Source organism: Nestor notabilis, unplaced genomic scaffold (genome assembly GCF_000696875.1).
Source record: "Nestor notabilis isolate BGI_N333 unplaced genomic scaffold, ASM69687v1 scaffold8497, whole genome shotgun sequence".
Lineage (NCBI taxonomy): Eukaryota > Metazoa > Chordata > Aves > Psittaciformes > Psittacidae > Nestor > Nestor notabilis.
In genome coordinates this window covers 1-22,913 of record NW_009936022.1, presented here as the reverse complement: position 1 = coordinate 22,913, position 22,913 = coordinate 1, and the positions used below count along the sequence as shown (strand labels likewise).

The 22,913-nt window shown below is 43.8% G+C and overlaps 1 protein-coding gene across 1 annotated transcript; it reads right to left on the bottom strand.

Moving 5' to 3' along the window:
- Positions 1–3,351: 3,351 nt before the first annotated feature.
- On the bottom strand, positions 3,352–22,451 carry SNX8 (sorting nexin 8). Its single transcript, XM_010018129.1, has 11 exons — positions 22,418–22,451; positions 15,569–15,759; positions 12,379–12,496; positions 9,594–9,715; positions 9,153–9,233; positions 7,785–7,945; positions 7,266–7,398; positions 6,114–6,182; positions 5,173–5,322; positions 4,272–4,421; positions 3,352–3,552 (listed from the first exon to the last, which is right to left on the bottom strand). Exons 1-11 carry the CDS (start codon positions 22,449–22,451, stop codon positions 3,439–3,441), a joined length of 1,323 nt encoding a protein of 440 aa, XP_010016431.1. The 3' UTR covers positions 3,352–3,438.
- Positions 22,452–22,913: the final 462 nt, after the last annotated feature.

Below are 22,913 nucleotides of genomic sequence, written 5' to 3'. Positions count from 1 at the left end.
TGTAAATATAGCTTGGAAAGCCTTTCAACGCATGATACTGGTCAAAAAGCCTCTATATTGCCATTTCACAGCTCAGAGCAGAGGAGACCTCAGGAGTGACAAAAACATATAGCCCTTTTGGTAAAACAGTTTTCAGGCACGGTTTCAGGTTCTCAGCTCTTTACCACCGTGGTACCTCCACAACAGGCTTGACAGAAACACTGACAGGAACTTTGGAGGCCTTTTCTACCATCCCTGTGTTGAACACATGAAAGTCCCTGTGACCTCCAGCAACACACAGAAAGCTTCCACTCAAGAAGGCACATTAACTCTTTGGCGCTACATCTTACAGGAGCATCAGTCCTTGGACAGGCATCAATTAGTCTTCTGGTTTGATTAGTGTTTAGTGCAATCTACCCAGCTACCAGCAATGGAACCAACTCCATTAAGTCTTGTTCCCACCCTTGTGTATAGCTGGGCTGCTTGCTGCAGAAGGCAAGAGCACGGAGGTAACTAGAACTGATTCTCCTACACTGATGTGGGGAGATAAAACAACCAAAGTCACCTTCACTGACTCGCTGCTGCATTCCTCTACAGGAAGGAAGCTGTACTTGTGCTGCTCCCCAAGCCTGGCAGATCCATGAACTAAACAGAACAAATACAGTAAGGAAAGCCCTCATGTATTGAGGTAAACGTAACAGTGCTATCTGCACACTGACCAGTCTCCCAAAAATATGGCTTGCAAATTAAGGGCTGTTATGAAATAGTGTAGGCATGTATTTAGGAATGAGACAGAAGCTTGACAGTCCAGTACGAGAGAAACTCTGAAAGTGCCATTAGCTGTATCAGCTTTGAGAATACCAGGCCTCTGTTCTCAAAACAGTAGGTGAACAGAGTAAAACCCAGCCAAGGAAACCCACCCCCAAAACTGCTCCCCTCAAAGAGGTGAGCATGGAAGAATGGGGATTTCCTCCAAACAACATAATTCCAGTTTCTTTACAGGTCATGTGGTCTGTATTTATCATCATTACAGTCACTGCTTTTGGACTGCAGAATTCCTGCTTTGAAGGAGAACAGGAAAAGAGGAGTTAGTCTAAAGCCCAAATGTGGGTTTGACATTCGGGGTATTTTGTGTTTTCTTTTTTTGTTTTGTTTTTAAATAAAATCCAAAATTGTAACTTCAGATAAAAGTGAGAAATGCAAAGTTCCATTCAGGCCAATACTTAGCAAGTGCTCCTGTGGAACACAGCCCTGTCATCTACCCCAGCCAGACAAGTTACACAGAAGATCCACCATCTAGATATCAGCTCTTGCCCCAAAACATGGTATTTTCTCAATCTGCCTGTTCACCACATCCGGCAAACGAGGCTAAACAAGGTTCAGAGACTAAGCAAACGACAGGCTGTCACCAGCCAGCACCTTCTACAGATGCTGGGAGCAAAGAGCATTTAAAATTACAGCAACATGCTTTCCACACTTCAACCACAAACATCTTCCTAATCAAGACAAGGTCAAGCAGAAAAACCTGTGCCAGTCTTGAGATAGTGTCTTCTTCATTCCTGAACTGCACAAATGTTTCCCTTCCCAAACAGTTTGCTCTGGCTCTGCTGCACCACTGTGGAAATCTTCAGGAGCAAGTATTAACCCTGTCTGGTTGGTCATGGCTAATACACAGGAGGAGAGACTGAGGGGAGAGTTAACATTTGAATTGCTCTAAAAAGCTCTTAATTCTGAGCTGTTGTTAAACAGGACACCCTACACACTCCTTAAGGCCCAACACACAAGAAATTCATCCACTTAAGAGCACTTTACATTTTGAGGGATGTGTGTAATGCTCATGGAACTGGGCAAGAAACTTACTATCTCACTCCTAGCTAAAGAAACTAACCCATAATTTCCACTTGGACTAGGAAGAACATCATGTTGCATTGAACTTACTAAATTAAAAAGAAAGCTTTTGTGTTTGGAGGATTTAAATCTATTCCCTACTAACAGGGACATTCCCCAGTGGGAAATCCTACAACGGTTCCAGTTTGAGAGTGAGCACTCACCCTTGGTAACATGCTTTTTATCCACTCAAAGAAAACACTAAGAAGCCAAGCCTCAAATCCCCCTTTGGCAGCTATTTTGACCCCACAGAAGCCAGGTTCAGGGGAGTCCTGTTCACGCTGAGTTTTGCTGCACACATTTGCAGTTTCCTCAGTGATCAGTTTTTCTGGAGGATATGCACATTTCCCCTGAGGAAACATATGATTCTGTGGCACGCAAGGTCTCCTGCCCCTCCCCTTGGCCTCATGAGGGAAAGTCACCAGAGAAACAAAGTAAAACATAGAGAATGTTTGGTCCCTCATCACAAACCATTCTGAAAACCCTCTTACCAAGGACTGTGCTATTCTGAGAGAGAACTGTCCCTTAATTGTCTTCCCTCCTTCACAAACACACTCCAGTGCTACCCACAGCCAGAAATAAAAAGAATGACAGTAACATCCTGATAAATACTGATTTTTTGCTAACGAACTTTATCAGCATCACGTCCCAGCCTGCTGGTGCAACAGGATACTGCATCTGATATTAGACCAAGGAAAACACCAGCCTTCGGGTCAGCAGCTCTCCACCAGTTCTAAACAGCTACTCAAGATGGATGTCAGAACCTCCAGAAGACAATAACCGAGGTACCTTGTAGCTGTTCTGCTCGGGTAGTACGAGTGGTTTGCAATGAAGGAGTCTTTTATTCTATTACTTCCTCATTTACACCAGGCAAATTCCTCTGAGTTCCTGAACCCGGTTGTCTTTGGCCCCAAACTGAAAGAGATGAGCAAGTCCCCAGGGTGCCCTGCAGTGGTGAACACAGGACACAACAGCCTGCTCAGCTCCACAGGGACAATCCTGCTCCCCCAGCAGCACAGAGCCCCACCCCAACCACTTCATCCATGTATCTTGTGCTAAGGTCTAGCAGTGAGAAATCAAATCCAATGGGATGAGGGATGGCTTTCAGCTTTTCTTATGCATGTATGTCCCTAACACAGGCCCTCTCCAGCTTAAAAGGCAAACCATCTCTACTACAAGCAAGTGCTTCAGATCTCTTGTTCATCTCAGCACTTCAGAGATGGGTCAGCACGTGTGCACATAATCATTACTGGAGGACTGTTAGTACAAGATGCAGAGGCATCAGCAACAACACTGCAGCACTCACTGCACCGGGTCACGTCCTGACCCCATGAAGAGTGTCTGCAAGAAAACGAACATCAGCTCTGCCCCAGAGCATTTCAAAATGAAGAGATTGTCTCTATATCCATATGTTCTGCCCCACATCCAGTCTGTCTTAATCAGAGAGCAGCTCAAAGCAGCAGTATTACAAAATAAAAATAGCTGTTTGGAGGATTCATTCTAACATCTGGAGGTAGAGGTCCCACCCCTTCGTTGATCGCACTTCTTGCTCCATGCGAGATGCTCAGAGCATTAATTGGAGAAGAAGTTTCCCTCTGGAGGTGACAATGGTGGAGTTGGCATGTTGCTGGATCCCACGAAGAGGCAGCTCAACTTCGGCTTCAATTCATTCCAAACTTTACTCATCTGGGAGTGGGAAAGGAGAGAACACTCCCATTACCACACGGCAGGTCATCATCTCACCACGTTCTATTTCAGCAGCACTTTCAGGGTACTCCAAAGCACAACACACACTTGCTGAAGTACTTTGGGGAAGTCCAGTGGGCCCAGGTTGCCCCTTTTTGACTAGTGCTATAACACAGCTCTCTGAGCATGCATGGAAGGGAGATTTCCCATACTTGGGTCAAATTCCTTCCCTGAAGGAAGGGAGGGAGCTGAAGGAGAAGAGACTTCTTTAATATAACAAATGCAAGAAAGTCTGTATGTGGGGAATGCTGAGGGTCACAATTTAGGGTTAACAAAAGGGAGCTCTTGGATTTAGAGCAAAACCAAGGAAATTGCTCCTTGTCATGTAATTTCCGTGTAACACAACAGAAAACAGATTCATCTAGCAAACACACAGCATTCATTACAGAATAGCCAGTTGGTCAGGTCTTCCTCAACTTCTGCAGATGAGAGAAGAAAGAAAGAAACCCACGGCGGTTTGCTGCAAGAAGATGAAGTCTTTAGAGGGGTTAGAGGCCAGCCTGGACCCTCACCCCAAACTGGGAAGCCCTTAGTAACTGCTTAAGGAGTTATGAAAGAGCCCAGCTGGACAGATGATGAGAGGATCCACAGGTGAAAACAAACACATTCAAATCCTCATTCATCTTTTGGGAAGACAAATGCAGTCCAGAAGAACTCACCTCTTTGTGACCCTGGATCTGGGAGTTGACAAAGGCCCCCAAAATGTGAGATGTGAGAGGCAGATAAATGTGGATGAGCTGTGTCTCCTGATGCAGGCAATACAGGGAGAAGTAATTCCGCAGCTCCATGGTTAGGATAGCGTTTTCTTGCTGAAATAAGAGGACCTCAGTGAAACACATTGCCAGGAAGAGGGTACCAAGGAGGTCCACTTGCAGAAGGAGAGAACAGCATTCCTCATCATACCAGCAATTCAAACACATACCAAAAACCTAAAAAAGCAGTTCCTGGACCCATTTGATTAGACCTTGGAGCAGCCTTCCAATATCTGAAGGGGGCCTACAAGGATGCCAGAGAGTGACTCTTCATCAGGGATTGTAGCAATAGGACAAGGGGGAATAAGTATAAACTTAAACAGGGGAAGTTCAGGTTAGATACAAGGAAGAAGTTCTTTGCTGTGAGGGTGGTGAGGCACTGGAACAGGTTGCCCAGAGAAGTGGCAAATGCTCCATCCCTGGCAGTGTTCAAGGCCAGGTTGGACAGAGCCTTGGGTGACACGGTCTAAGGTGAGGTGTCCCTGCCCACGGCAGGGGGTTGGAACTAGATGGTCTTAAGGTCCTTTCCAACCCAAACCATCCTATGATTCTATGACACAAACTGCACTTACCATCATGCAGACTCTTGCTTTCCAGAGCTCCTGCAAATAACATGTTACCAAAGAGCCGGTAATAAGCACTGAGGAAAACAAAGGTGTTTTCCATATAGCACAGCAGGTAACTCAAATTACCCAAAGTACAGGTTACCCCTGTCAGTCTAATGGCTTTCTGCAAAAGTGACTGGGCACAGAGCAGCACCATTATAGAGTCCAGGACAAGCCTTTGCTCTCCCAGGCATCTGCCCTACCTCCACAATCCGAGACTCCAACTGCTCCACCGATTCGGGTTCCTTGTTCTGCACAGTGGCACTCATCATCTGCTTCTTCATCATGCTGTACTTATGCAGTGCTCGCTGGTGCTTGTGCAATACCCCCTTCTCATGTCTTTCACACAGGTCCTGCATGAGAAAAGGGATAAACAGGTACTTAGTGGAAGCTAAGAGACAGCGAGCAGGCAAGCCAAGCACAGGAGGAACACAAACATATTATGGTGATGCTTTAGGTGATTTCTATGCTGCAGATTTGTGTTTCTTTGTTTTCAAGAGGGTCAAAAGATGTTGGCAGCTAAGAACCCAAGAACCAAAACTGTCTGAGTCAGTTTAAGAGGCAATCTGGAGCATCACTTCTGCCAACATTTTGGATCTTATCAGGTCTCTCACCTTTCATGCCCTCCTCAATATAAAGTGCTGGCCATTAACCGTGGTAAGAGCTTGCCAGTCTCCTTTTCCAGTTCAGGCCTGGGAATGTCAGGAGAGGCTGCCACAAACAGTGTCAGTAGATGCTTCTAAGAAAAAAGTGTCTTTGACTGAAAGATTAATTTTAACAAAAATTCATTTGTAACTGAACTTGTGTCTCCATGACGAAACCAGTAGCAGTTCAATTCACTGCTCTGACCCAAAAGCAGCCAAATCTGGGAAGATGATGACTGATCTGTATAGTTCAAGCAGTTGTAGTTTTCAGTTCCTTGCAGGGTTTGCTGTTTGGCAAGTTCTCATCACAAGATGAGCTGATCTGTAGGGCTACAGAGCCAGCTATGGCCAACAGCCACTCCCCTCCCTCTGCCAGATGCCCAGTTTGCCTCTGAACTGGCCTCCCAGACAGTTTTCCATTCAGTTGGCGTTACACCCACTGAAGAGCACAAACTTGCTCTAAACAACTTTCTCATTGGCACAAGAACAGCAGAGCTCACTTTATAGGACTGGAGTAAATCCAGGAAAAGGTTCAGCTTCTCCACCACATCATTCTCTTCCTGTTTACCCTAGAAAACAAGGAAAAAGCACATTTTATGCGAGCCTGGCAAGAACTACCATCACAGTTCTTCACACCCTTACAGCACGCAGGCCTTCCACTGCATTCTCCAGGGCACACCAATGCTTACACAACCACATCAAAAACTCTTTCAGATGGCACTGGAGTGTTTAGTCTCTGCTATGCAGGACAAAGATCTGACTGGAGCAGGCACAGCTTTTCCAACTGACTGATCATTGTAACAAGAGGAGTTAGTTTCATAGTCCTGTGTCAATCCTTTCAGCTCTCTCTGCCTGGAATTCCTTGCTCTTGCAGATTCCTCCAATCTTTCATCTTCCTTTCTCTCAAGGTAACTACTAATCCATTAACGGTATAAATACCTGCATGTTCCCCCTAATAGTTCATGCATCACAAGGCAGAGATGAGACACCAAGCCAAATTTCATTACTTGTTTTTTTACTTTATCAAATACTGCCTTTTCTTCCTGTATCAATAGAGCTCTCTGGAGAAAAACACCTGGTCTAACTGATCTATAAAAGCATGCTGAGTATCTTAACACAACGAGATGAAGAGAAGGGAAGATGAAGAGAAGGGAAGATAAAACTCCCTTTTCCTTCCCAGACTGTCATGTTCTCACGTTATTCTGACAGTCATTACCACACTGCACACTTAGAGCAATATGATGCTTTTGTCTGAATGACTCCATGTAATGTTTAAGTACTTAAAATGTCAAAATTTGATTCAGAACTAAGTTCTTTTGGATGCTCTGCAGCACATTAATATGACAGAATGCAGGGCGTTTGGACGGCTCAGTGTAGTAGTACAACTTCAATTGTCCAGTAACCATTTGAAATTACACCAGAAAGCAGCTTTTCCATCCCTTCCCTTGCCCATTGTATTTTTCCCCATTTAAACACAGTCCAGCTTTTTCATTCAAGCTTGAACAAGCAGGCTTGTGGCTCAGGATGGAGTTTGGACTACAGTCTCCCTCTTAACTCTTTAAGTGCTTATGTCAACAGTGCTCATGATTCAAGATGAAACTATCGGCAGCAATGCACCTCCTTCATAGAAAAGGAAAATTAAAAGAACTCACCTGCTGCACAGCCTTATCTGCCAGAAGTGCAAACTCAACAGACAGACCCTTCAAGGCTTGTTTCAGAGTCCCCCATGTGCTGTTATTCAAAGCAGCCCAGGAAGGAAGCGGCGTAGTGTCTGAGCCCAAAGCACTAAGAGGAAAGAAGTAGTATTCAACTCTAGGAGACAAATTCCACTAAGTAGATACACTTACTTGCAGAGAGTTCAGAGTTTCAAACCTATGCAGGTAGTTTGCAGTGCTGAGCTACTACTGCACAATCTGTGTTTATACTGGGGGAAAAGGCAACCAAACCACTACCTGAATGTCAAGGTATTTTCTTTTCTCTTGCTCTATGGAATGCAACCTTAGTGGAACACATTCATTTTCTTCTTTTAGAGTAGGAGAAGTTTTATAATGACCTACAGCACTGAAATACCCATTCTTACCAGACCACTTGCAGATAAACTATACAAAAGCCGAGTTCTGAAACAACAGGAGAAACGATCACATAAGCAAGTCCCCTTCCTCCCAGCCTACCTTAGCTCCTTTCCAAATATAAGGAGATCTGAGGCATTATCAATGGCTCGAGAAGCTATCCTCTCCGCCCGGTCCCGCAGCTTATAAAAGCTATTATAAATATTTCTGATGAGCTCTCTGCTGGCAGCAAACTGGGCCTGGATGTCAGCTGGGAGGAAGTCCTGGAAAAGCCCAAGAGAGATCACTTGTGGACAGATTGGAGGCACATTCACATTCAGTAACTGTGGGCACACCACACAGCAGATAGGGACGGGTTTCCCTCTTGTGCTAGCGCTCTTGTGCCGTGTTGTAACAGCCCTGAAGAGATCAGCTTCACAATTTAGGTGTCCAAGTCGGATATTATCCGAACCCCCCCCTTTTTTAGAGGCAGAAAGAGAATACTGCCTTGTACTTACAACCCTTGCTAAATAGCACTGCAAGAGACCCAAAGAATGGTTATTTATCATCTGTCAGCTCCCTGTAACATATCTTTCAGACTGACCATCATAACAAATATTCCTTCAAGTGGTTCTTTACATCGTAGTGAAATCCAGCATGTATCTACATGTGCTTATATCCACTGGGTGGGTCAGGTAAGCAGGATAAACAACCAAGTCTAAGGCCTGAAGCCTGGGCATACAAAGATTCTTCTTCCTCTGAATCAAACACCAGTGCAGATGGAGTCGGCAAAAATCTGCAGTTCTGCTGCTCAGTCAAAACAGGGTTTGTGAGGTTTCAGGCTCACAGGTTCTGCTCTGACACTGCTGGTAACTGCTAGCCTGGCAAAGTCCAGCATGCTGAAAGTTCAGCTCTTTTTGACCTGTGTATCACTGAATTAAGCTCCAGTTGCAAAACCTTCTGCTAGCACTGCAGGAACCTGAGCAACAACTTGCTTTAAAATTGCTCAATCAACACAGGGAATGCATGGTTAAAACTTGCCATAGCACTAATCACTGGGATAAAGAGATATATGGAAAACTTAGATCTAACTTCTCTGTAGCAGTCCAAGTTACTCAAAGGGAGAAGGCAACAGAAAGAACAAGGGCGTGAACACATGGAAATGATGTCAAACTACATATTAGCTTTTAAATTGTGCAGTATGTGTATTAGTTTGTTAAGCAAGTACAATTACAGAGAAACATGTTGTGAGCAGGATTTATTGTTTAATCTTTATCATATTCATGAACCAGCACTTTGCTGAAATACCAGGTCCTTAAGAGTCAAGTACTTATTTGATCTATTGGATAAATTACAAGCTTAGAAGTCCTCCAAACTTCGGGAACAACTCTCTCCTACCTAAGATCTTCATCTCTCAAATGCCACAACTGATCTACCTGAAGAGAGTCATTTAAGCCAAAATAATACATTGCAAGAAATTCATATACATACCTTGGCCTGGGTAGCTAATCTGCAGGTCATAAATTCGTCTCCTACTCCCTGAACCAACTCTCTTAGTTTATTCTGTACATCCTGGAGAAGATACAGAAAATAAATGAGCATGAAAGAACTACGTAATGCACAAGCAGTTCACACGGGTCTCAGATACATTGCAATACAAAGGCACAACTTAGCAGACACAGCTTTATGCAGGTTAGGTTTAAGGAGACACATAATATGTATTCCCCTAAGAACAGTTATTTTCAGAAAGCTGTATGCCTGCTATTGAGTGAAATTACCTTCTACTTCCCAGCTGCAGAAATACCTAGTGAGTGAAAATTCTTCTCATCACAGGGAGCAACAATGTGTAAGTCAACAGCAATTCTGAGCTCTGCCCAGCGAAGCAGCTACAGGAAGATATGCAGACTCAAGACCATTGCTACAAGTACTCACTGAGCCACTGAAGGACAGAAAGAGCTTCAAGAGCACATCTTCTGAGAAAGGGGGATGTCGAGCCACCAGATTTATGAACCGCTTCAGCGCTCTCCTCCTCGACTCTATGAACTCACGATCAGCTACAGGAAGAACATTACATTTCAATTAATGCACCACAGGGTACAGCTGCTCAGGAAGAGAAAAAAGAAAACACTCAGGCCAGTAACTTCCTTGTACTTATAACCCTTGCTCAATAACACTGCAAGAGACCCAAAGAATGGTTACTTAAAATCATAGAATGGTTTGGTTTGGAAAGGACCTTAAGATCATGTAGTTCCCTGCCATGGGCAGGGACACCTTCCACTAGACCAGGTCACCCAAGGCTCTGGGCTACTTATCTGTCAGCTTCCTACAAGAGATCTTTTGGATTGACCATCATAAGAAATATTCCTTCAAGTGGTTCTTTACATCTTAGTGAAATCCAGCGTGTATCTATGTGTGCCTATTTCCACTGGGTGGGTCAGGTAAGCAGGATAAACAACCAAGTTTAAAGCCTGAAGCCTGTGCATACAAAGATTCTTCTTCTTCTGAATCAACTCCACAGCTGGTCCCCAGAGGGGATCTCAGTCTGTCTGGTGCTCCAGGGAAACACAGCACAAAGCACTGCCAAGATCACAGCCACTTGCAAAGTGATCGCCTGTCCTCCTGCACACTGTTAACATTTTGGAGCTAGCGGGAGAATAAAGGTTTGGAAGAGGAAGGAAAGGGTTGGTTGGTTGTTTTTAAGGTTGCTTGTTCAAGATCAGTACCCATCTTTTTCATGCAAATGTTAGAGACTACTTTGGAAGACCTGCACAGCAATCTGCAGTACATCCATCCAGAGTCCTCTCTTGTGAAACTAAGAAAAGTTCCACTTGCCTTCCTGAGACAGGAAGAATTTCACTCTGGCAATACTGCAGTGAGGCAGTAAATTAAAGTTCCTGGAGTTTTTCAGGAAAGAAGAAAATTTAAACTAAAATAAGATTGAAGGAAAAGAAAGCAGCATGGAATGAAGTTAAAGGAATGCTCTTATCCATGACAACACTCTCGTAACACGAAAGGGTATTACTCTTTTGCCTCAGTTTTAAGTTGGGAGTTTGCTGACTGGACGGACTCTCTAAAATGATCCTTAGTACAGTATTACTCATCAAATGTTTTTTCCTGTCATTAGAGCTGCAGATCTTGCTTTGTTCATGCTTTAGCCTACGTGGAGATTTTCTGGAGTCATCTACATACTTTCTATATGATCTGCCTCAGTTTGCTGCAATCCTCCAAAATGAGCAAAGGATCAATCTTCCTTCATCTGACACATAGATGGAAGTAGACCATCATGAAAACAAGAGTATAACTTAGTAGAGGAGCAGACTAAGTATAAAAAGCACATAGCTTTGCCCACCCGCCCTGGGACTAAGGAGGTTGCAAGAGTTGCACATCGATGCTAATCCATCAAATCCTGTGTCCTGCAATTCCATTAACCCATTAACCTGCTCAGAAACAGGAATGACCCATTCCATTTCCTTTTTCCTGTTTGTAGTTTCTGTTAAGACCACTTACATAGCTTTTCTATATGCAGAATTACTGGGCTAAAGGACTGTATTAGGACTGTATTCCAGCAGATTTGGAACTAATCCTATCCATTTTGTCTTGAACATACATCTGTGAAAGGCAATTCACCGGTGAGCACACAGAGATATCAACACCCCAGGAACACAAGGAAATAACAGTCACTGACAAATGAGATATATTGGAGGCTTCTTTCAAGCATACTGAGATTAATCAGAGAAGGTCACTTCTCTTACAGGTGCTGCATGAAGTGGAAATTCTGGCTGAGAACACTGAATCAGGTCAAATTCAACAGACGGGTTTTTGCAACCCCAAAAGAAAGGTCTTCACAATTTACATCCCATCATGAGAATCTATGACCACTGAAGCTTTTCAGCACTATTACTTTGCTTTGTTCCAGTTCACTATCCACCTGCTCTGCTCACTGTTTATCAAATCCTCTTTACTGTAGCAATACACTGACTCCCTGACTGAAATAAATGACATAGTGAAACACAGTAAGGTTAGCAGCATGGGCAGGAAACACAGCAGTGAAAAGCTTGTTCTTTCACAGATAAAGTATATAACAAGATAGGATTTTATATCTATATAAAACAAGATAGGATTTCAAATGTTAAGCAACATTTGAAACCATAAAAGTTGAAAACCAGTGCCAATATTTCAGGTTAGTGAAAAAAGGGCCTGAAGGAGCTTTGATATGCTTTCAATCTTGGGATGCTCTGTTGGTTACTATTCTAACAGCTAAAATACACTTCAGTGAACTGACACGCTGATTTCAGTCTCAGCTTTTAGCCTCTGCTTATCCTACGCACATCATAGAATCCCAGACTGGTTTGGGTTGGGAGGGACTTTAAAGCTCATCCAGCTCCAACCCCTGCCACGGGCAGGGACACCTTCCACTAGAGCAGGTTGCTCCAAGCCCCTGTGTCCAACCTGGCCTTGAGCACTGCCAGGGATGGGGCAGCCACAGCTTCTCTGGGCACCCTGTGCCAGTGCCTCAGCACCCTCACAATAAAGAATTAGGGAATTCCTAGGATGGCAATAATTCACACCTCAAAGTTGTGTATTACAACCTCTAAGTTGTTTTCTGAGCCAAGTAGAAGCAAAGACTTTTGATGTTATCATCATTTATTTTTAACAGTATCACCTTGATCACACTGGCACCATGACCCCTCCAGTCACAAGAAAGATCCAGGTTTACCTCCCAGCATCCTCTTTGGTGGAAGTGCCGGCACCATCCGATATGGGAACTTCTGCAGCAGCATCTCATGGAACACCACGAAATCATTGTATCGCCTGTAGACTGAGCATTTGAACCTCTGCAATTAAGGAGGAGAATAAATCAATATACAGAAAGACAATCAGCAGCATTTCCATGTGAGGTTTTTTGGCTATCAGCTGCACTAAAAACAAAAGGAAGAAAGAAATCACATCCAGAGACTCCAGAAATTACCTATTTCTTCTCTTCAGAGGCCTTGTGGTGGGAAGGAGGGAGAAGACTCCAAAAGCTGTGACCTTTCAATTATGAATAGAGATGGCATTCTTCTAACTGCAGTGTGTTGGGTTTGCCTGGCAAGGTTTTGGTACAGGGGTGGCTTCTGTGAGAAGCTGCCAGAAGCTTCCCCTGTGTCCAACAGAGCCAATGCAGCCGGATCCAAGACGGACCTACCAAGGCTGAGCCCATCACCAACAGTAAAAGCATCTCTGGAATAACACATTTAAGAAGGGGAAAAAAGCTGCTGCACAGTGATAACTGCCACAAAGAGGAGCGAGGGTATGTGAGAGGAACAGCTCTGCAGACACCAAGGTCAGTGAGGAAGGAGGGGAGGAGGTGCTCCAGGCACTGAAGCAGACATTCATTCCCTGCAGCCCATGGTAGGGCAGGCAGTCTGTTTGCAGCCCATGGAGGACCACAGTGGAGCAAATATCCACCTGCAGCCCATGGAGGTCCATGGAGAGCAGATATTCACCTGTGGCCCAGAGAGGACACAATGCTGGAGCAAGGGGATGCTGAAAGGAGGCTGTGATCCCATGGGAAGCCTGTGCTGGAGCAGGCTCCTGGCAGGACCTGTGGCCCCATGGAGAGAGGAGCCCACACTGGAGCAGGTTTGCTGGCAGGAACTGTGACCCACGGGGGCCCACACTGGAGCAGTTCATGAGAACCGAAGCCCATGGGAAGGATTCAATCATAGGAGTTTGTGGAGAATTGTCTCCCATGGGAGAGACCCCACAGTGGAGCAGGGGAAGAATGTGAAGAACCCTCCCCTGAGGAGGATGGAGCAGCAGAGACAACATCATGAACAAGGTAGGAGGAGACAGAGAAAATCTGGAGTGAAGGTAAGAAGGAAGGAAAAGGGGGAGAAGGAAGGGGTAGGGGGAAGGTGTCTTTAGTTTTATTTCCCATTATCCTACTCTCATGTGATTGCTAATAAAATACACTAATTTCCCCAAGTCGAGTCTGTTTTGCCTGTGACAGTAACTGGTGGTGATCTCTCCCTGTCCTCCTCTAAACCCACAAGCCTTTTGTCCTATTCTCTTTCCCCTGTCCAGCTGAGGAGGGGAGGGATAGAGCAGCTTTGGTGGGCACCTGGTGTCCAGCCTGGTTCCCCACATGCAGTCCTTTTGAGAATAAGATTTCCAGTTAAAAAACAAGTCAGATTTCATTCACACACAAGATGAAAGAGACTCCAAAATGAAAAGGAAGAGGTTTCCCAAGAACTTACACATATCCCTAAATCTGCTGTGATTCCATGCCATTGCTCCCTCAAATGCCTGCTCTTCCAAATTAGACAGAACATTTAGAAACAGTGCTGACACTTTTAAAGTGCTCTAGAGAGCTCTTGCAGTACTGCAAGTCCCTGAATTCCAGCTCTTAGGAACTTACTCTAAATCAGTTTCAAACCCAGAAGTGGCAAAACAGTCCTGGATAACGTGAAGTATTAGCCCAAAATGACTGATGTTTTAAGTGAACCTCACAAGAGAGAGACCTCTCACTGATGTTAGATCTATAAATAAGATTGAAAGTTCCTTTAAAAGCTTACAGTCCCTTGCTCTGCATTTCTTAGATCGATATGTAGAAGATGCCAAAGAAACTGGGGTTTCATTCCAAAAGCAGTGAGGCAGCAGCTAGAACAAGACATTTAAGAGGCAGAAACCCTTGTAAAAACAATGAAAAGCCCACAACCCCCCCCCCATTACTACAAATTCAACTATTATAGCAGCTAATAAAAAAGACTACACACCACCATACTCATTCTCACTGCATTTGCATTGCACATCACCCACCACTCACTGTGGCACTGTGCTTCATCAAAAATAAGGCAATGAGGCACAGAACTGCAGCCCAACAGACACATCTCCCAGGGCCTCCCTCTGCTTTGGAATCTGATGTTTTGCATTACAGATCTTAGCTGCAGCTCAGGGCCAAGCTATGCTGCTTTCTGACAAAGTACCATTCTACAGATAGAACTGCAGGAAAGGTGACAGCAATTGAAAGGAATTGATAATGAGTTCCCTGAACTTAAAATGTAGAGACACCACCAGAGACACCGAGTCCTGTGCCCTGAAATCACAGGCAAAAATAAATACTGAGTCCCAAAAAGCCACAGAAGCAGCCACTGTGAGTGAATCTGCTCCCTTCCCCTCACAACAGCCTCTGTCAGACTTACAGATGTCACTTTAAAACACGGAAAGCCCCAAACATCACTGCAGACAAGTGACCCAAATGTGGCACCGAATATGTACAAGTGACTACAGCAGCATGAGCACTACTCAATAACTGACATCTTGGTGGCCTGGGAGATGCGAATTGCTCGTGGTCTGCTTTGAAAAGGACAGATTTCCTTCTTGGAAAAAACACACAAGAGCCATTTCACTGCCTGCTCTATAAATAGGAAAAACTACATCATTTTCAATCTTCTCTTACACCAGGAGAGGAACCCACAGGTCAGCATCGGGACAAGGAAACTGGAAGCAGCCTGGCCTCTGCAGAAGGATTTGCAGTACCTTATCTGTCTATAAGGGATTTCAGTTTAGCACTGCCAATATGATTTCTTCACTAGCTCAAAAGAGTTTGACCTTCCCAGTTGCCTACACCAATCCATTACAAAAACATTCAGTTTTCAATGTTCTACATCTGCTTTTGTACAGAGCTCGGGTTTCACGTGAGTAAATGAGCAGAGCATCCACCAGACCTCAGTTAGAAGATGCTCCATACTGTAGAAGCCCAGTTCAAGAAAGCATAATACTATTGCATTAAAAGGAAGCCCACACAACTGGCCTACTCAAAACCAGCATCACCCAACACATCTATCAAGCCAAGACTTTGCCAACAGCAACTGCACAGACATGAAGAGAACACAGTCACTAAGACCAATGCTTGGTCACATTACCTTGCTGGAAACCTCGTATTCCACATGTTTCAGAAAAAGGCCCTTCTTCTCAGGTATAAGCTCCACCTGAACACTGTCCTTGCTCAATAGCTCTTGTAGGGTGTGGGAAAGCAGCAGTGGATTTCCCTGGGGCGCTTGCATTAGGAACTGTTCCGGTTCCCTCGGTTCATTTACTGGAGGCTTTGCCAAATCTAAAAGACAAAAAGGAAAAAAAACAACAGTCCAGTAGACCTGATAAGATAATGTAAAAGAAGCTGCCTTAAAATACTCTGTGCCCTTGCTGCTCCCAACAGTGGTGCAACACCACCAGAGCAACAGGCAAGCCACTCCCCGAGGAGGCTATGCCACTTCACACACGTTCAAGACACTGGTACCTCCCTCTTCACAACACCCAGGAGCACCACCAATTACACCGAGCCAGAAAGACATCTCTACTAAGCAAAAGAAGAATCACAGGCCAAATTTGTTCTGTGAATCAGCTAAGAGGCCTGCATTTCCTGTCTGTCCAGCTCCCACCACAGCAGGATCTGGCAAAATGAACGAAAGCCTAGCTCAGCACTTTTGGATCCTGCCTAGAACAACTCATGGAAGGAAAGAAAACGTGCGATTTTACTGCGCTGCAGAAATTTCATACATTAATTTTACATGTCATTACAAAGGAAGGAGACACTTTGTATGACAGATTTCTTACTAAACCCTATGACAGTAGGCTAAAGTGGGTGTGAACTACAATAATTTACTATGGCAGTATGCTGAAGTTCAAGAGCAAGGGAAAAAGGTCCCCAGGAAGGGCTACCAACCTTACAATTCCTCAGCCACAGCAATCTCTGGCAAAATCCTTCAAATATACCTATTCCACTGCTTGTAGTTAAAAACCAAATGGCTTTTGACAGTGAATTCAGCCATAGCTGGATGGCTTTGGACAAAGAGATTCTGATACCCAGACAGATGCAAAAATGAAAAAAAGATGCTTTTAAGAATATGGCTCTGGAGGACAAACTACATCAAAGCAGCAGCAAAGATGGTGATTCAGAGTACTGCTCCCTTATCGAATGACTGACTGCAGCCCACTAGCTCAATTTGACTTCATAACTGCACATTTGTGACCATATACTAAGCTTACATTGTTTTTCAAAGCAGTCCTTTTCCCCTGCCCATTTCATACATGAGAGAATGAAAAACGTGGTTATATCCCTGGAATCTATTCAACCCACACCTGAGTTCTGTTCTCTAGCCCGGAACATGTGGGTTGCTTCCTCTCTGCATATGTCTGTTCAAGAGGGACACAGCGAGCAAGCTCTTTTACAAAGCAAGTCAAATCCACTGATGAAAGTCACCCAGACATGCCAGGCAGCTTAATCATCCCTCCCCTGCCATTGTACAAGAGATATACCCCTTCTTAAACATGTCTGCAATTCTGAGACACAAAAAGACTGTAACACAACAGAAGCAAGAACCATTTCTTTAAGCTTTGATACAGTTGTCAACTTTTTGAACTACGTAAGAGACTAACTTAGGGAAGATAAGAACTCATATCCTTAACTTGAAAGCCTTGACCTCCTCTTGAATGGATTTCCCACCTGTTTCTTCATGTGCTCTAGGCCCTGATAAATAGGGGAAAACAGGTAATCTCCAATTCCTTGGATACACAGCTTCAGAACAGACGCTTCATTCTTTGTTCCATAAAACAGCTTTAGGAAACCAAACCAAATCCAGGACAAATGACCTTATCCCACGTGTCCCATCAGGCTTCAGATTCCTGTTAACATGACTCAGAGAAGCAAGTCTTAACACCTCTGCTTTAGCAGACTCATGTATCACCTACCAACCCCACCTACATAGGGGTTACATATGAAAAGCTGAAAAGTTCCAGCTACCTGCCAGAAATGTGTGGTAAGATAACGTAAGCTAATTCAGTGTTGACATGGGATACTGCTGGATAAAGCACTAATACATCTGTACAGCCACTTTGTAGATAGGTGCTGAAATGAGAAGGAAAGGAGGAAAGAACATTCAGAACACAGACAGCAAGGCAAAATACTTGCTAGTGTAGAAACCCCTTTGTCCACCTGACCTTTCGCAGGGCAGCAAGGTATGATGAACCACACTGTGTCAAAAATACACCCATGAAGAACTACGGGAAGCAGGAGACAGCCTTGCTCTCCAGAGCAGCGGTTCTCTGGGCGCACACCCTTGTAATTCATGGGTTTAATTGCTCAAGACACATCAGCAAAATGCAACCCGACACGGGAGATTTTGTTGCTCCAATGCACGCACACTCACACAGAATTCCACGGTCCTGTGTGATGCTAAACCACGTGCAGTCACTGCAAGCTTGCCTCCCAGAGAGCGGCTACCCAAAACTGCAGCCCACCTACTTCCCTGGGAGCAGGGTCAACCTGTACTAACACAACACTCCTGCCTACCGATCCGCTCTCCTTGTTTCTATCTTTCTGCTGGTCAACCAGCAAAGCTGGGTTTTCATGGCACAAACTGTTCCCTAATCTGGGGCTCAGCACTCTCCAGTGAACTACTGAAAGTCCTAGTGGCAACAGATAGGCATTGGAGAAAAGATTTATAGGATGAATCATGAATCCTTCGGTGTCTCATCTCTAAGTCCTAGAGCCTGCAGCATGATCAGCCAAATCGATGCTGAGGCCTCTCCGGTTCTTTACAACGACCTGAACACGCATTACCCTGTAAGACACTACAGAGCGAAGCCCCACAGAGTGACCCAGGCATTCCTCTGTCAAGCCACTCATGTGGCTCTTTTCATTTGTAATACTTTGCCAATTTTCATCAAGTTATTCTCTAAATTTGCCTTCTAAAAACTCACCTACAGGAAATACCTTCTTTTTATCAGTGGGTTCTTCCTGAAACATTCTGTAGCTTCTTTAGATCTCACCCTTGTCTAAATGTGTGAAATCATACAAATCAGACAACCATACAAACAAGGGTGAATAACTACTGTTTAATTAGTAATCTCAGCATGTTCCATATCACCAAGACAGCTACTTGGAGTGAACTTACAGCCTCAAACACTGGTCTGAGAACACAACAAGATGACTTTGGAACAGCTGTTAACCTGTTTCAGAAAACACTTAATTGCAGCATTAACACTAACCCTGCAGAGCAATATATACTGAAGCTATTCTTCAGCCCATTTTCATCCTACTCACTAAAGAGTCAATTCAGGAACAGTCTCAGGAGCCCTGGCCAGGAATGGTGGATAATAGTGGGAACTCATTGGTATGAGCTCCTGTGTTCAACCAGTAAAAGGATTTACATGCACTGTAACAAAACACTTAATGCTTCCCATCACGCACTCTCTGCTGGAGAACAGCTAGTTTGGAAAGCATTCCCTTTGGTTTCAGCAGATCATTATCTAGCAAAGTTTATATACATGGAGTAGCAAGTGAATACAGAAATGAGGTATGGAATGGCCCCCTGGAACTCATGGAAGCAGACAAAATACAAATCAGCTTGTTTTGTGCAAGCTGGGCTCTCCCTATAGCAGTTTCTCAATCTGTTGCCAGTAAGACACCAGGAAGTGGCCTGGGATAACTGAAAACAATTTGATATAAAAGTTAAAAAGAATATATGTCTGCATATGTATGCAAACAAGAGGACAACAAGGTAAGAAATAAAAGTTTAAAGAAGCATTCAAAGCACAGCCTTAGTTCTGTTTGGTTGTAAAAGGAAACAACTATGAAAACACTGCGTAATACTTTCTTATTTTAGGGGTTTTTCCCCTGGTAACAAGTCAGACAGCCTTTGGACTGAAAGGGGTTGAGAAACTTACGCAGGGAACCACAGCTTTGCTACTTTATACCATACATTTCACACTTTAGTTGGTGTCCAATGTTCATGACTCTCATTCAGACACCAAACCACACTCCACAGTGACCAGTTTCCTCCATTAACATTTCTAAAATCATGCTTTTATGAAACCCAAAGTAGAATTTCAAGTGTCTGGTGAGCTGCACAGAGGTTTTACATGTGAGCAAGCACACAGAGTAGAGAAGGCCAATGCAAGGGCTGGAAATATAGGTGGTAAATCACAACACTGATCTCCATTCCCTATTTAAGTTCTGTCAATTGAACTCGGAGGCTTTACCTCCATTTTACAGATGGCTGCTACTAATAACTCCTCATCACACCAGGGTGCTAATCAGCTAAATTTATTAGACACACTTAAGTAGAGGGTATCATAGAATTACTTATTGCATTAATAGCAGATTCTCTAGAAGGAGGAAAGTCTGAATGGAAGCAAAGCCTTCAAGAAATACAGCTAATGATTCTTCTCCATCATCACAGGCCATGGCCGTGTGGAGCAGAGTGATCCAGCTCACAGAAGACAGAGGGGAATGTGAGAACTGGCTGGGTTTGCACACACATACCTCAGATTTCACCCTACCAAAAAGAGAGGGCTTCACTACAGACTCCCGAGCCAGGAATACTAAAGCAGCAACGTAAATATCATTCATCAGCATTTCCCTTTCCTTTCTGTCTTCTCATAAAAAGCCTCAGGAATAGTGGAAATGCCTTTCCCCCTTATCGTGTCAAACATGCTGCTCCATAATTCCATAAGTCAGTGTCCACACCAGCCTCTCTGAAAGCTGATGCAAATTTCAACTACAACTTCAAATAGATTCCCTTCCTTTTTTTTTTTTTTTTAATTCTTACATGATTTGAAATCCCCTAAAAACAAACAAAGAAAAACAGAAGTTCCCACCCCCCAAAAACAAACAAAAAAAAACCCAAACAAAACTTTCTTCCCTTTAAAAGCTTTATATATCTTTTGAGAGAACTGTACGGAACTTGTTTGAGGTTTTAAGGAATTTAAACCCATGCAACTCTTATTTTGAGAGAAACAATGCAAAGGAATCAGTCGGGTTTATCTAATAAAGCTGACACACAGATCAATGTTCAATGTGGCAAAAAATGTCCATATTTCTCACCAGGTACAAGCAATCATATTTAGCTTCATTCTAACTAAGAGATGGTGCAATAGTGTCCTTCCTTCTCCCTTCCCAACACTTCACTTGCAAACACAAGCTACCCAATGCCAAAACAAGTTCAGAAGATACATATACTATCATAAAATTAGATGATGGAAAACAGGCTCTAACATTTTGGGTTTCTCCTTGAAAAACAACACAAAAAGCCAACCCCACCACAGCTTTCTCTGCGCATGCCAAATATGCATCCTGTGCTTGCTGCTCTGGGGGTTCTGAGTTGGGGGTTTCTCTTTTGGTTGGGTTATTTCCCCTTTGGTTTTGAGGTGTTGGGGGTTTTTTGGTGGCTGTTTGGGGTTCTGGTTTTGTTTCGTTGTTTGGGGGGTTTTTCAACTCAGTTTAAGACTGCCATTGAGCACTTGTACTTGGTGCTTTTCAAGATGAAGCAGAGAAGTAACAGTGCAACTCAAAAGTAGCTGAGGTTACCTAAGTTTTATTTAATAATGATTTAAAAGCACTTGCATTTCTGCATTCCCCTACAGCTGTAACTGCTTCTCAGAGTATCACAATCACTACTATAGCAGGAAAAAAAACCCTCCAACACGAAGTTATCTCCTTCCAACACCACACAGTAAATCCGTGTGACAGAACAAAAACTAGCTTTAAGCCTAGTGGCGTGTTGTTTTAACTATGCCGTTAGATCATTAAGTGAGTAAGTGATTTCCCAAGTGTGGGAAATAGACAAGGAACACAATCTATTCACAAGACAGCCACAGAGCCACAGTCCCAATGAAGTGAGATGGAGCTACACACATTGAAGAATAACAGGATTAGGGGAGGAAAAATCCATCAAGGAATGCTCCCAAAGAGACAAAAAGTCAAACCCTTGCTGGGGCGCTTTCCCAGCTCACAAAGGAAGATTCCAAAACCATTACTTTTCACACCCAGCTCTAACAAAAAGGTTGGAGGTGTAAAAATTCACATCCAAAAAGGTAAGCCAACAAGTAATGACACATAGGACTGTACTCCAGGAAACTTTTACAAGGGCATTTTGGCTTAACTACAAAACCACCAAGTTTCCACAATCATCTTTCCTTAAACTGGTGAAGAAAATCCCATCAGAATAAATTGTTTATCTTCTCGTTTTGCTTCTCATCTTCCTGCCATGTTTCTCACCCTCTTAATTACACTGAGGAAAAAACTGATCTTAGCAACTAAGCATTAAAAAAATGGTGTGCCACACCACACACTACGGTCTCCCGATGGTCTTTTCACACATTTTATAGTTAGAACAAACTCAATCACATCTCAAGTTCCATTGAAAACCAATCATCAAAGCTTCCCTCCTTCTGTACCAGCTCCACATCTGTAACTGATAAATTTCTCTCCACCAACCCACTAAAACTTGAAGACCGTGGACGATGTCAGTGGTTGTGTGACTTTCTACTGTCTGCAATGGGCACAGCCCTCCCTACCAAGGTCTTCTAAAGGCTGCACACACAGTTAAAGAGTTACAAGAAGAAAATGAGACCTCTCTTCCCAGCCAACACACCTGGATTAGCTCCCTGCAATCACTGCAAACTAGGCTCAAATGGGAGCAAAACAAAGTTACCTGTGGATGTTCCAACATCACTGAACCCTCATCGTGATGATAGAAATAAAAATGTTCTGGCTTTCACAGAGTTATTTTTCTAAGATCCTAAGACACCTTCTCTCAGTGTTCACGATAGCATCTTGGTCCAAGCAAGCTGAGTTTTCTAGATAAGGCTGAGTAGATCAGACAGAAGCACCATCATCAGTGCAGAAGTTAATCAGATCAAGAACACTTAGAGTCAGCTGGTTTATCTCGACAAGGCTCCTGAAGCAGATGGTAAATCCGTAACAGACATACCTGAACAAGCTCTCTCTTTGGTACAGTAGGACATTTTTTCCACAAAGGCTGTTGTTCAATATCTTACATCAGTCCTGGACAGAAATATTCCAAAATAATTTATTTATAGGCATTATCTGCATCAGGAGCATCACAGGCCTGTCAAAAGCATACACACACGCACTGGATTCTGAATATAATCCAACCAAACTATTTTTCCCTGTGTAAAGCTTAACCACTTGTAACCTCGACTGGTTTTTCTTTCCACACAGAGGGAAAAAACTACTCTGCACAGAGCAGTAATTGCCAGTATGAAACTTTAGCCGCTTTAAGAGAACTTTAGAGAACTGTATCATCCCGTTTCCCACTAAAAGCTTTCCTCGGTTTAACTGTTACAAGCCGAGCACGTTACGTTCTTCATTCACCCTGGACCTCCCTCCATCGCTCATTTCACAAGCGCTGGCACCAAGTTTCTTCTGCGAAGCCATGTCAGCGCCCGCGGACGCCTCAGCCTCAT